The 16196-nt window shown below is 37.8% G+C and overlaps 1 protein-coding gene across 3 annotated transcripts in view; it reads right to left on the bottom strand.

The window, feature by feature from the left end:
• BABAM2 (BRISC and BRCA1 A complex member 2) overlaps positions 1–16196 on the bottom strand; it is a 434423-nt gene that overhangs the window by 338490 nt on the left and 79737 nt on the right. For all 3 annotated transcript variants that reach the window (XM_030858076.3, XM_030858078.2, XM_030858079.3), the window contains exon 4: positions 9673–9767. In XM_030858076.3, coding sequence (XP_030713936.1) covers positions 9673–9767 — 95 coding nt within the window. The remainder of the gene's footprint in view (positions 1–9672; positions 9768–16196) is intronic.

Below are 16196 nucleotides of genomic sequence, written 5' to 3' on the forward strand. Positions count from 1 at the left end.
AGCGTTACTACTATTTTGTATAGGGATGTCAGGGCAGGGCTCTCATATAATGACGTTTGAAGATAGGAGGAGAGCAAGCCATTCAGATAACTGGAAGAAGAAAGTTCCAGGCAGAAGGGAATGAAACTGGTAAATAGCAAATAAAAAGTTTCTAAGGAGGTCCTCAGACTTTTGGAGGAATAGCAAGGAGGCCTGCGTGGCTGGAAAAGAGTGAGAACGGAATAGAATGGAAGGAGAAGCAATTATAACCGCTAGAGCAGACCCATCACTTACAGTTCAGCACACATTCCAACTTCTTTCTGATAATTTTAATCCTGCAGTTCCAACCCATGATAATTTTCCCTTTTTCATTTTAATGGAGCCTCTGTCTTAATTTAGTGATCATCCTCTCTTCTCATATTATATAATATATGTGAAAACGCTATGTAATTATCCCACAGCACTTCTTGGTATCAAGTATTCCAGCACTGAAGTATATACCACCTATGGCCATTTGTTTTCATGTATCTATGTCTCCCTAAAATTTAGCCTCCTTGAGGTCAAATTCCATATAACACAGTGTTGGACACACAGTGTGTAATCAATAAATACCCACAGATAGGATTTTCCTCAATTTGTCTTTTGTTGATTTTTATGCTTTTTCATTAGTAAAGGAGGGCATCAATAAGTCAGCCTCTTAGTTATAATATGACAGATGAAACCGTATGGCAAACACATAAGACAGAACAGAGTGACAGCAAAGCCACTGACAAATTAACTTATATGGCAGGGACAGCTCTTTAATCAGCATATGCTTCGGACTTGAGGCTCAAAGCAAAACTACTCAAAGCAAAACTACTCAAAGCAAAAAGCTCTGCAAATAACCTCTCCAACCAAGAATCAACTCTTCTTAAGTGTCCCTGAAAACTACTTCTAAGCACAGATTAACTGGATGATTAGCACGTTACTGTTGTATTAAAAACTTTCCACCACCAGCCCCAAACCGAATTAACATATCCCTCTGCCATGTACTATGTTGTATTCACATGATTTTCTCATATTGTCTATTAAATAAAGTTGTGTGCTAACCCTGCTAACCAGAGAACACACCTAGAGTATAGTTCAGGCTTTTTTTTTTTAATTGAAGTACAGTGATTTACAAGTTGTGTTAATTTCTGCTGTATAGTGAAGTGACTCAGTTATACATATATAATAAATTCTTTTCAATATTCTTTTTCATTATGATTTATCACAGGATATTGAGTACAGTTCCTTCTGTTATACAGTAGGATGTTGTTTTTCCATCCTATATATAATAGTTTGCATCTGCTAATCCTAAACTCCTAATTCTTCCCTTCCCCCCATACCCTCCTTGGCAACCACAAGTCTGTTCTCTATTCTATGAGCCTGTTTCTGTTTCATTGATACAGAAACAGTTCATTTGTGTTCTGTTCATTTGTGTCATAGTTTAGATTCCACATATAGGTGATATCATATGGTATTTGTCTTTCTCTTTCTAACTTACTTTACTTAGTATGATAATCTCTAGGTCCATACATGTTGCTGCAAATGGCATTATTTCATTCTTTTTAATGCCTGAGTAATATTCCTATATATATATTCCACATCTTCTTTATCCATTCATCTGTTGACTGATATTTAGGTTGTTTCCATGTCTTGGTTATTGTAAATAGTGCTGCTATGAACATAGAGGTACATGCATCTTTTCAAATTCTAGTTTTGTCTGGATATATGCCCAGGAATGGGATAGCTGGTTCATATGGCCGTAGAGTTCAGGGTTTATCTCCATTGCTTGGGCCTTAGGTCCTAACTTTCAATTAATATTACCTTACATGGTTTGGTGAATAAATTATTAGCATATATAATGTAGAGCAAGGAGGCAAATTTTTAAGAAATCTACTACAGTTTATGAATGTTGATCTTAAAAGAAGCTCCCAGACATACTGTAAGCTAATTGCAATGCTGCTTCCATTTCTATCTTATGAAATGCTTTAAGTTGAGTTTAAGAGATCAAAGGAAAAGCAGTATCCGTATTTTATGACCACATCTCAATATAAAAATATGTAATCACCCAGCTTCCACAACAAACTGATTTACATCAAAAAAGTAGAAAAAGATGAAGAACGTAAGTCTGTAAAGAGATTTCTGCTCAATAGAAAGAAAAACTTTATGTTTAAAGTTAGAGCTGTAAGGTTGCTGGATACAAGATCAATATACAAAAATCAATTGTTCCTGTATAGTATCAATGTGAAAATGAAATTAAAAACAAGTTTAGGGCTTCCCTGGTGGCGCAGCGGTTGAGAGTCCGCCTGCCGATGCATGCGACACGGGTTCGCGCCCCGGTCCGGGAGGATCCCACATGCCGCGGAGCGGCGGGGCCCGTGAGCCATGGCCGCTGAGTCTGTGCGTCCGGAGTCTGTGCTCCGCAACGGGAGAGGCCACAGCAGTGAGAGGCCCGTGTACCGCAAAAAAAAAAAAAAAACAAGTTTATTTACAAAAAGAATAAAGTTCTTAGGAATAAATTTAACAAAACAAGTGTAAAATCTGTACTCTGAAAAGTACAAAAATTATTAAAAGATATTAACAAAAGACTTAAAAATGTTAAGGCATTTCATGTTCCTGGATTAGAAGACAATGTTGTTAAAATGGAAATAATCTCTAGCTGGATATACAGATTAAATGCAATCTCTTCCAAAATCCCAGTTGGATTCCTTGCAGAAATTGACAAGCTTATCCTAAAATTAATATGGAGGGCTTCCCTGGTGGCGCAGTGGTTGAGAGTCCACCTGCCGATGCAGGGGACACGGGTTCATGCCCCGGTCCGGGAAGATCCCACATGCCGCGGAGTGGCTGGGCCGTGAGACATGGCCGCTGAGCCTGCACGTCCGGAGCCTGTGATCCGCAACGGGAGAGGCCACAACAGTGAGAGGCCCGCATACCGCAAAAAAAAAAAAAAAAAAAAAATTCATATGGAAATGAGAGCAACCCACTAGGCAAAGCAATCTTGGAAAAGAAGAACAAAATTCAAAAACTCATACTTCCCAATTTCGAAACTTATTACAAAGTCACAGAAAGCAAGACAGTGTGGTACGGGTATACAAATTGGGAGTTCAGAAACAAACCCACACACTTATAATCAATTGAGTTTCAGAATGCCAAGAATGCCAAAACAATTCAATAAGGAAAAAATAGTCTTTCCAATAAACTGTGCTTGGGGCATCTGGATCTCCACTTGTAAAATAATATAGCAAGGCCCCTACCTCACATAAGAGCAAAAATTATTAAACTTGGACTAGGCAATGGTTTCCTAGATATGAAACCAGAAGCACAAACAACAAAAGAAAAAAGACAAGTTGGACTTCCCAAAAATTAAAAATTTTTGCCCTTCAAACAGTACTATCTAGAAAGTGAAAACATAATCCATCGAATGGGAGAAAGTTTTGTAAGTCATATATCTTGATAAAGAACTTGTACCCAGAATATATAAAGAACACTTATACCTCAACAATAAAAAGACAAATAACCCAATTTAAAAATGGGCAAAGGATTTGAATAGACATTTCTACAAAGAAGATAAATAAATGGCCAATTAACACAGAAAAAGATGCAAAACATCAAAAAACCACAATGAGATAACCACTTTACACCCACTAGGATGGGTCTAATCATAAAGATAGATAACAATAAGTGTTAGTGAGAATGTGAAGAAACTGGAACACTTATACACCACTGATGGGGATGTAAAATGGTACAGACACTTTGGAAAATAGTCAGGGAGTTCCTCAAAAAGTTAAACATAGTGTTACCATTTGACCCTGTAATTCCACTCCTATATATCCAAAAGGACTAAAAATATGTCCACACAACAGCAGTATTTATAATAGCCAAAATGTGTAAACAACCCAAATGTTCATCAACTGACAAAAGTACAAATAAAATGTGGTACATGTATACAATAGAATATTACTTGGCAATAAAAAATGATGTAGTGATACATGTTACATTGAAAACAGCATGCTAAGTGAAAGAAGTCAGTCACAAGCACCATATATTATATGATTCCATTTACATGAAATATCCAGAATAGGCAAATCCACAGACAGAAATATACATTAGTTATTGTTGACAGTGAACACAGGTGGGGGTGGGGAGGATAGGGAAGTGACTGCTAATGGGTTTGGAATTTCTTTTAGGGGTGATGACAATGTTCTAAATTTGACTGTGGTGATAGTTGCACAACTAAAAACCACTGAAATTAATCAAGACAGTATGGTACTGGCACAAAAACAGAAATACAGATCAATGGAACAGGATAGAAAGCCCAGAGATAAACCCATACACATATGGTCACCTTATATTCGATAAAGGAGGCAAGAATATACAATGGAGAAAAGACAGCCTCATCAAGTGGTGCTAGGAAAACTGGACAGCTACATGTAAAAGAATGAAATTAGAACACTTCCTAACACCATACACAAAAATAAACTCAAAATGGATTAAAGACCGAAATGTAACGCCAGACACTATTAAACTCTTAGAGGAAAACACAGGCAGAACATTCTATGACATAAATCACAGCAAGATCCTTTTTGACCCATCTCCTAGAGAAATGGAAATAAAAACAAAAATAAACAAATGGGACCTAATGAAACTTAAAAGCTTTTGCACAGCAAAAGAAACTATAAACAAGATGAAAAGACACCCCTCAGAATGGGAGAAAATATTTGCAAACGAAGCAACTGACAAAGGATTAATCTCCAAGATATACAAGCAGCTCATGCAGCTCAATATCAGAAAAACAAACAACCCAATCCAAAAATGGGCAGAAGACCTAAATAGACATTTCTCAAAAAAAGATATACAGATTGCCAACAAACACATGAAAAGATGCTTAACATCACTAATCATTAGAGAAATGCAAATCAAAACTATAACGAGGTATCACCTCACACCAGTCAGAATGGCCATCATCAAAAAATCTACAAACAATAAATGCTGGAGAGGGTGTGGAGAAAAGGGAACCCTCTTGCACTGTTGGTGGGAATGAATATTGATACAGGCACTATGGAGTGTTCTCCATATGGAGGTCCCTTAAAAAAAACTAAAAATAGAACTACCATATGACCCAGCAATCCCTACTGGGCATATACCCTGAGAAAACCATAATTCAAAAAGAGTCATGTACCACAATGTCCATTGCAGCTCTATTTACAATAGCCAGGACATGGAAGCAACCTAAGTGTTCATCAACAGATGAATGGATAAAGAAGATGTGGCACATATATACAGTGCAATATCACTCAGCCATAAAAAGAAATGAACTTGAGTTATTTGTAGTGAGGTGGATGGACCTAGAGTCTGTCATACAGAGTGAAGTAAGTCAGAAAGAGAAAAACAAATACCATATGCTAACACATATATATGGAATCTTAAAAAAAATAAAATGGTTCTGAAGAACCTAGGGGCAGGACAGGAATAAAGACGCAGATGTAGAGAATGGACTTGAGGACCCAGGGAGTGGAAAGCGTAAGCTGGGACGAAGTGAGAGAGTGGCATGGACATATATATACACTACCAAATGTAAAACAGATAGCTAGTGGGGAGCAGCGCATAGCACAGGGAGATCAGCTCGGTGTTTTGTGTCCAACTAGAGGGGTGGGATAGGGAGGGTGGGAGGGAGATGCAAGAGGGAGGAGATAGGGGGATATATGTATGTGTATAGCTGATTCACTTTGTTATAAAGCAGAAACTAACACACCATTGTAAAGCAATTATACTCCAATAAAGATGTTAAAAAAAAAAGCCACTGAATTATACACTTTAAATAGGTGAATTGTATGGCATATAAATTATGTCTCAATAAAGAAGTTATTTTAAAAACATCAGAGCTATTCCCAAAATGGAAAATAATACCTCACTGGAAATAATGTCAAGCAAAGGCAAATGGCCTTCTATTGGAGATATTACTATAAGAGATGGATTCAATTAGTGGTTCCCAATAGCAGTTCACAGACTAACACATAAAAATCACCCAGGGAACTTAATGACTCTGTGGCTCCCTAAAGCATCTATCTAATTCAGTATGTCCAGTGAGGTTCAAAAATTTGTATTTTTAACAGGCTTCCTAAATTATTCTAGCATATAGCCAGAAGTGGGACCAACTATACCATTAAGATCCTAACAATAATTTTATGATTCCCTGATATCTATGAGATACCTATCTCTAGATCTGGTATCTATCTAGTACTTTCCATTCAGCTGAGAATCTCAAAGTCCATAATGAAATTCACCTTCCTGAATGAAGAGTCTGTGTTTAGAAAAAAGTGGCTTCATCAGATGGATTAGGGCACCTCATATATTTTTATTAACCTTATGTGTATCCTTTAAGCTACTTCAAACCGTTTTTTGCAAAGATACAGGGCACCCTCCAGAGCTGTGTAGACCTCACCCAGCTAGTGCAGGGTGTATCCTGGTTGCTTATCTAGACTTGTCCAGCTGACTGGTCCATGAAGAAGCACTGGGTAACCTGCCTGAGGCCTTAGATAAACTATAGCTAAAGAGAGGTGTTCCCCTAGATTTGTAATCTTTCTTTTAGATATAGTGCTTTATTTTTTTGGCTGTTCTTTTCAGCTAATTTCTCAAAAACATTTATGATAACTTCACTCAAAACTAAACATCAGGGGACTTCCCTGGTGGGGCAGTGGTTAAGACTCCACTCTCCCAATGCAGGGGGCCCAGGTTCAATCCCCGGTCAGGGAACTAGATCCCACATGCATGTCGCAACGAAGAGTTCACACGCCACAGCTAGGGAGCCTGTGTGCCGCAACTAAGGGGTTGGTGAGCCACAACTAAGAAGCCCACGAGCCACAACTGGGGAGCCCACCTGCGGCAACTAAGACCCGGAGCAATCAAATAAATAAATAAATAAAATATACACCATTAAATAAATAAATAAATAATAAAAAGGTTACACTTCTTAAAAAAAGAAAAAAAAACTAAACATCAGAAGAGTGAAGTTATAATATCAACTCCAACACAACAATATGGTCGATTTCCCAGATGAATGGATAAAGAAGAAGTGACACATAAATACAATGGAATATAACTCCACCATAAAAAGAAACGAAATTGAGTTATTTGTAATGAGGTGGATGGACCTAGAGACTGTCATACAGAGTGAAGTAAGTCAGAAAGAGAAAAACAAATACCATATGCTAACACATATATATGGAATCTTAAAAAAAAAAATGGTTCTGAAGAGCCTAGGAGCAGGACAGGTATAAAGACGCAGACATAGAGAATGGACTTGAGGACACAGGGAGGGGGAAGGGTAAGCTGGGATGAACTGAGAGAGTGGCATGGACGTATACACACTACCAAATGTAAAATAGATAGCTAGTGGGAAGCAGCCCCATAGCACAGGGAGATCAGCTCGGTGCTTTGTGTCCACCTAGAGGGGTGGGATAGGGAGGGTGGGAGGGAGACACAAGAGGGAGGAGATATGGGGATATATGTATACATATAGCTGATTCACTTTGTCATACAGCAGAAACTAACACACCATTGTAAAGCAATTATACTCCAATAGAGATGTTAAAAAAATAAAATTAAATAAATCTAGGTCGATTTCCTGAATATTAAAACAGAAAAGTGGAGTAAGATAAAACTTAAGGTCCTTTCTAACTTTTAAAGTCTATACTCTCACCAAAATAAATAGATAGATAGATAGATAGACAGATAAAAGATAATGTCTATACTCACAATCCTTGCCAATATTGAAGATGTGCTTTGTAAATTTTACAGGCAATTCGTAAGAGAAATTGTAAACATATATTTCCTATCCTTTCCATCATAGTGTTTCCTCTTGCATCATCCTAGCTCAAAGCCCCTTCCCCCGCACAGATTTTTACAACAGTCCTCAATCTCTCTTAATCCATTGTACTGACCACACTGCTGTTAGATAATTCTCCAAGTATCATTTCCTTCAGTGGCTCTTAACCTAGCATTCAATGCATTCCACAGTCTTATCCCAAGTTATCTTTCTAACCTTTTCTAGCCCTTCCTTATATTAACTTACCCTTCAGCAAACCTGTCAAGTACCTTCTTCTACAATATATTATACATATCATTTGTTTATGTCATTCCCCTTACTTGAAATACTCTCTGCCACACTCCCCACTTTTGTTCCATTCTTCAAGTATTATTATAAGTTTCACCTCCGCAACAAAGCCTTTTCTGACAAGCTTCTTTAAACTTCTGGAGCTCTTAGCCTGTAATATATCTTTGGCATTTAGCATATGCTACCTTCCACTGGGCAGATTTAATACAGGACAGATCTGTAGGGGCACGTCCGCCTTATTTTCTCCAGGTAAGGCCTTCAGCTTCAATATGGGGTGAATTTGTAACACAAAGCATCTAAAGGGACCATACTTAAACTACAATTTTTTTAAAAAATCAACTAAAGTAACAGTTTATGTGTAATTATTAGATTTTGCAACAAACCCATCCTACTCTTGCCAACTGTATTTTTACAGCTGTTTTCCAAAATTTAAGATAATTCTTTAGGTTTGGGTTAGTACTTCCTGTTTAATACTTCCCTTTTAAAAAAGGGAGGGGGGACAAGATTTCAAAGCAAGTCATCAAACTTTTTTTTTTTTTTTTTTTTTGTGGTACGCGGGCCTCTCACTGTTGTGGCCTCTCCCGTTGCGGGTCACAGGCTCCGGACGCGCAGGCTCAGCGGCCATGGCTCACGGGCCCAGCCGCCCCGCGGCATGTGGGATCTTCCCGGACCGGGGCACGAGCTCGTGTCCCCTGCATTGGCAAGCGGACTCTCAACCACTGCGCCACCAGGGAAGCCCCCTCAAACTTTTAATTACAAAACTTCAATGAGACAAAAAAAAATTTCCAAAAAACAAAACTAAGAACAAAGTTTTTGAACAATAATAGAACCTCTCTTATGGTATAGGCATCATAGCAAAATCAAACTTGAGAAGGGAAAGAGAGAGACATTTTGTCTGGTCAGACCTTTTAAACAAAATGGTACATGCTTTTCTCCACTAGCCATGAAAAAAACACTTTTTATACAAACCACATGTGATCTGACAAGTACTACCATCCTTTTCTCTGCTTTAAATCCAGAAACATTTTACTTCAACTACAAAGTTTCTGGTCTTGCTTAATAAAGAACACAATCTGGTCTTTACCCTTCTGATAATAATACTGAGAAAATGCAGATGTAAGTCCAAATTTGCCACTTTCACTTCTATACAAAAAAAGGCCTCCTGAAGAGCCAAGAAACAAGCCTGAAGAGCCTAACAAGCCCCGTGATGAAGTGTTAGTAAACATTAGAAAATTGATCGCAGGCATGAAATATTAAGTTAAAACAAAGAAAATGTTTTCAACATGTCTCCTTCAGCTGAAGTAAATGTATTTTAACCAATATGCTAGAGGTTTTCATTAATTCAAAATAGTCTGAAAATAAAACTGCAGTGAAAAAAAATCTCTTAACTATTTTGGCACATAACGAGTTACACTTATTTCACAGGACAGAGAAAAAAGGGGTGGAAAAAAATCCATGTGTTCAGCAAATGTATCTGTTAAAGAATTGTCAAAAGCTAACTTGATTCTCCTTTCAGCAAACAGAGATCATCCAAACAGGCCTGCAGTACTCACATGCAGAGCAGAGGGGTCTGGCAGGAACTCAGCATCTTCTCCAAAGATAAAGTCGGGAGGCAGCTCTGGGTACTGGGCATTGAAAATGATATCCCCTGAAATAAAAGAAAATGTCAGGCTCTTCTTATTTCCTTGCAAATGTATGAACGATCTGGGGAGTGCATCAGAAAAACTTCTAAAAGAAGTTTATATTAGTTTAACAAAAATACTGAAAAGCACTTTCAGAAACAAAAGAACTGATATCTTCTTTTAAATTAACATTCACAGCATGCAATCAGAAAGTGTTACCTCCTAATACACTATAAATACCCATGTAGAAAAGTAGAAGCAACGACATCCAGAGTACATGCAGATTTTATTAATAGGAAACGTTACTGTCCAGTCACTGCCCGCTAACTAATAAGCCTTTATCAAGGACTGATTTTCTAAAGATAAAGTCCTTGCCTTGAAGAAATTAAACACACAAACCTTTGGTATAATGGAAAGAACATTTGGCTTGGAGTCCAAAAAGTCAGATTTAAAACCACAGGATCTCCTAATTATTTATTAGTTCAAGTCATCTTGGGCAAGTTTTAACTTCTTTGGAGTTCAGTTTCCTCATCAGTAAAAAGAGGATATAATAGTTCTGACATCACGGATTTGTTGTGAGGGTAAAAAGAGATAGCATGTCTAGCTAGGTGTCTGGCATACGGTAAGCACTCAACAAGTCATACAGGAGTACTACTATTGTTAGTAATAGTGTTATTACTATCGAAAGTATTACATTGAAGCATAAGATAAATTACAAAAGCTCCTTGACAAATTTGTACTATAAGTTCTTCTACCTCTCTGTTCCTCTCCTTTCTCCTTCTTTAGCTTCCTTTTCTTCCCCTCTGCTCACCCCAAGAATCAGCCCTCATCATTCCACTTACACCAACGAGCAGATTAGTATACCCACAATCTAACACACACACTGGGTTGTAGTGTATAAGAGTGTGTATACTTGTATACATGCACACAACCTCTGTACCCATACACACACATAGTGTTGGATCAGTCCAGTCATTTTTACTGCTCAAACAATAATATCTTCATAGTGACATCTAAATTCAAACATTCAGAATTCAGTTTTCATTTGAGCCTTTCTAACCCTGTGTACTGTGTATTTCAACTTCAAACTCAACAAGTCTAAAAACATGCTCGTGACTATCCCTTTTCTCACTCCTTTCTTCCCCTAACTGACTTCCCCATTTCTAGGGATGGCACTGCTACTCCTTAATCACCCATGCTGAAACTTTAATGTCTTCTTTGAACTGACCCACACCCTTTATACTCTTAGAAAACAAGTCATCTCAATTTTTTCCCCAAAATGTTTCTCATATGCATATTTCCTACTGCTAACAGCTCAACCCAGGCCCAGATGACTTAGTCCATACAGTTATGCATCCAAAGAACAAAAATTTGAACTCTCCTCTAGGCACTATGCTGGGCATGAAAGATCAAACAAAAAACTCTGTTTTTAAGGACTCAACAGACTAGAAGAATTATTACCATACCCTCTTAAATGGTCTCCCAATACATCCAGCCCATACTACATACTATCATAAAGTAAATTTTAAAGTACTGCTTTGCCCCAAAACACCCTAGCTCAAAAACTTTCAATGGTTCTCTAATGTCAAATGGAGTAACAGCAAACTTCTCAAACTGGCATTTAAGGCCTCCAAAATACAATGTTCCTTATTTATCCACCCTTCTCCCTATCTACAAGCCGATACCAATATTCTATTCCCATCAACATGATCCACTCGCTAACCTCCAAACTATGACACCTAGTTGAAATGCTCTTTCCCCTTTCTCAGTTCTTACTCATCCTTTATGAGCCCTCTTAATTACCTTCTCTTGCATGAAGCCTTCCCTAATAAATCCAGTACACAATGATCATTGTTACTTCTGAAATTCAACAGTACTGATTGGTTATGCCATTCAGTGAGTATTTAACTGTAGACTTATATTGGTTTTGTAGCTCCATTAATTTTAAAAATCCATAATAAACACATGGTACATGTGAGGCACTATGATACATGCTATGTCAATACAAAGACGGTTATCCTCAAGGAGCTTACATTTAGTGAGGGGGACAGAACATATACACTGCAGCACAAATACACAGCAGTACAAAATAAGTACATATACTTGATCTTCCTAAATATATTGTAAGCATTCAGAGAATAAATATGCTCTTATTCTTATTTCATGTCTTCTCCAACAGGGCAAAGTACAATAGATACAGAATATATTCAAGAAATGCTCAATATATGAAAGAAGTTCTGTTCTCTGAATTGGTAAAGAATAGGGCTTCCCTGCTGGTGCAGTGGTTAAGAATCTGCTTGCCAATGCAGGGGACACAGGTTCAAGCCCTGGTCCAGGAAGATCCCACATGCTGCAGAGCAACTAAGCCCGTACGCCATAACTACTGAGTCTGCATTCTAGAGCCCGCGAGCCACAACTACTGAGCCTGTGTGCCACAACTACTGAAGCCCATGAGCCTACAGCCCATGCTCCATAACAAGAGAAGCCACCGCAATGAGAAGCCCGCGCACCGCAATGAAGAGTAGCCCCTGTTCACCACAAATAGAGAAAACCCGCGCGCAGCAACAAACCCCCAACGCAGCCAAAAATAAATAAATAAATTTATTTTTTAAAAAAAGAATAAAGTATGGAAGAGTTACTTCCACCACTTTCTGTAGGGAATAAATCTAAACAAGAAAATATACTCTTCAGAAATTGGGTATGGAATTAAATGATCAAAAGTAGTACAATCACTACCTCTCCTTCACCCTACCACAATCATTACCCCTGGTTTTTAACTATATCTATTACAAATTATAAACCTCCTTCAAGTGTTCTAACTATAAAGCATTACCCCAAGCCAAGACTAAGAGGCAAAGGCAATATAAATGTACTGATTACTCATTCTTACTCAACTATACCCATAGGTTAATAGAACAGAGGCATTAAAGTTTTGGAAAAAGCCAAGCTAGAATCTATTGTGCCTTGATGTTCAAAAAATAAATAGCATGCTAAATTCCAATAGAAGAAATTTTATTACTTTTGTTACTACAGGAGGACACAAAGCTGGATTTTCAAGTTCTCAAAGGAGCACTGTCAGTAATACGTATTTCCAAACCACTAAACATTAGAAATCTGATCCAAGGATATCTACTCTTGCCAATTCTATTCAACATTGTACTGGAGGTTCTAGCCAGGGCAATTAGGCAAGAAAAAGAAATGAATGGCATCTAGATTGGAAAGAAAAACTAAACTTATCTCTATCCACAGATGACATGATCTTGCATATAGAAAACCCTAAAGAATTCACACACACACACACACACACACAAAACTATAAGAACTAATAAACAAGTTTCGCAAGGTTGCAAGATACAAGATAGATGTATAAAATCAACTGCTTTTCTATACACTACTAACAAACAATCCTAACATAAAGTTAAGAATATAATTCCATTTACAACATCAAAAAGAATGAAATACTTAGGAATAAACTTAACGAAAGAAGTGTTAAGACTTGTACTCTAAAAACTACAAAACATTGTTGAAAGACTTTAAAGAAAGCCTACATATATGGAAGATGAACAACTCATGCTCATGGATCAGGAGACTTAATATTGTTAAGATGGCAATACTACCTAAATTAATCTACAGATTTCATGCAATCCTGCTGGCTTTTTTTTTTTTTTTGCAGAAATTGACAAACCACTCCTAAAAGTCATATGGAAATGCAAGGGATCCACCATGGCCAAAAAGTAATCCTGAAAAAGAGCAAAGTTGAAAGACTCACACTTCCCAATTTCGAAATTTATTACAAAGCCACAGTAATCAAGACAGTGTGGTAACAACATAAGGACAGACATACAGATCAATGGAGCAGAATTCAGACTCTGGAAATAAACTTTCATATTTATAGTCAACTGATTTTTGCCAAGGGTGCCAAGACAATTCAGTGGGGCAAAAAGAGTTTTACATCATTTGACACCCATAAGGATGACTATTAAAGAAAAAAGAGAGAGAGAATATAACAAGTGTTGGCGAGGTTGTGGAGAAACTGGAACCCCTGTGCACCACTGGTGGGAATGTAAAATGATGCAGCTGCTATGGAAAACAATATGGCAGTACCTCAAACATTTAAAAATACAATTACCATATGACCCAGCAATTCTACTCTGGGTATATATTCAAAAGAAGTGAAATCAGTGTTAGTGTCTCAAAGAAATATTTTTATACTCAGGTTCACAGCAACATTATTCACGATAGACTAATGAAAACAACACAAGTGTCCATCGACAGATGAACGGATAAACAAAATGCAGTGTACAAATACAACGGAATATTAATCAGCTTTAAAAAAGGACATTCTGGGACTTCCCTGGCAGACCAGTGGTTAAGACTTCGCCTTCCAATGCAGGGGGTGCAGGTTAAATTCCTGGTCGGGGAGCTAAGATCCCACATGCCTTGCGGCCAAAAAACCAAAACATAAAACAGAAGCAATATTGTAACAAATTCAATAAAGACTTTAAAAATGGTCCACACACGCGCGCGCGCACACACACACAAAGACATTTTGACACATGGTATAATATGGATGAACCTTGAGGACGTTATGGAAAGTGAAATAAGCCAGTCATAAAAAACACAAATACCGTACAAGTTCACTTATATGAGGTACTCAGAGTAGTCAAATTCATAGAGGCAGAAAGGAGAATGGTGGTTAGCAGGAGCTGGGAGAAGGGGAGAATGGGAAGTTGCTGTTTAAAGGGTATAGAGTTTCAGTTTTGTAAGATGAAAAGAGTTAGGGAGATTGCACAACAACGTGAATGTACTTAACACTACTGAGATGTTTGTTATATATATTTTACACAATTTTTTTAAAAATTTTAAATAAAAGAGTCTGTTATAGACTGAATGGTTGTGCCCCTTTAAAATTCGTATGTTGAAACCTAATCCCCAGTATGACAGTACTTGTAGGTGGGCCTTTGTGGGTGATTAAGTCATAAGGGCAGAGCCTTCATGAATGGGATTAGTGCCCTTATAAAAGAGACCCAAGAGGAGGCCCCTCCCGCTTCTGCCATGTGAGGTTATAACAAAAAGACAGACTGTTTATGAACCAGGAAGAAGACCCTTACCACTGACTCTGCCAGCACCTTCATCTCACACTTCCCAGCCTCCAGAACTGTGAGAAATAAACATCTGTTTTTTAAGCCACCCAGTGTGTGGTAATCTGTTATAGCAGCCTGAACAGACTAAGACAGAGTCTTTTCAATAAATGGTGTTGGTAGAACTGGATAGCCACATGCAAAAGAATGAACTTGAGTCCCAACTCATACCATATACAAAAATTAACTCAAAATGGATCTAAGACCTAAGTGTATGAGCAGAAACTATAAAAATCTTCAAAGAAAACATACGAGTAAATCTTCATAACTAGGCAATGTTTTCTTAGATGATAAATCAAAAGTACAAGCAACAAAAGTAGGTTAACTGGACTTCATAAAAATTTAAAACTTTTGTCCTTCAAAGAACAATATCTAGAAAGTGAAAAGACAACCCACAGAATGGGAAAAAGTTTGGATTTAGGATTTGGCAAATCACACATCTGATAAAGGACTCGTACCCAGAATATAAAGAACCCTTTTACTTCAACAATAAAAGGCAAACAACCCAATTTAAAAATGAGCAAAGGATTTGAATAGACATTTCTCCAAAGAAGATACAGAAATGGTCAATAAACGTATGAAAAGATGCTCAACATCATTTGTCATTAAGGAAATGAAAATCAAAACCACAAAAAGATACCACTTCAGACCCACTATGATGGCTACAATCAAAAAGACAAATAATGACAAGTGTTGGTGAGACTGTGGAGAAACTGGAACCCTCACACAGTGCTGGTGAGAATATAAAACAGTGCCATCACTTTGGAAAATAGTTTGGCAATCCTCAGAATGCTAAACATAGAGTTACTTCAGGACCCACCAATTCCATTCCTAGTTATATATCCAAGAAAAATGGAAACGTATGTCCACACAAAGACTTGCACATGAATGTTTGTAGCAGCATTATTCACAATAGCCAAAAAGAAACAACTCAGTGTTCATCAACTGATAAATGGATAAATAAAATGTGGTATATACATATAATAGAATATTATTCAACTATTAAAAAAAAAAAGAAGGGGCTTCCCTGGTGGAGCAGTGGTTGAGAGTCCGCCTGCCGATGCAGGGGACACAGGTTCGTGCCCCAGTCCGGGAAGATCCCACATGCCGTGGAGCGGCTAGGCCCGGGAGCCATGGCCGCTGAGCCTGCGCGTCCGGAGCCTGTGCTCCACAACAGGAGAGGCCACAACAGTGAGAGGCCCGCGTACCGCAAAAAGAAAAAAAAGAAGAAGAAGAAGTACTGATATATGCTACAATGTGGATAAACCTTGAAAACTTTATGGTAAGTGAAAACAGCTGGACACAAAAGGCCAC

Source organism: Globicephala melas, chromosome 12 (assembly GCF_963455315.2).
Source record: "Globicephala melas chromosome 12, mGloMel1.2, whole genome shotgun sequence".
In the NCBI taxonomy this organism is placed as follows: Eukaryota; Metazoa; Chordata; class Mammalia; order Artiodactyla; family Delphinidae; genus Globicephala; species Globicephala melas.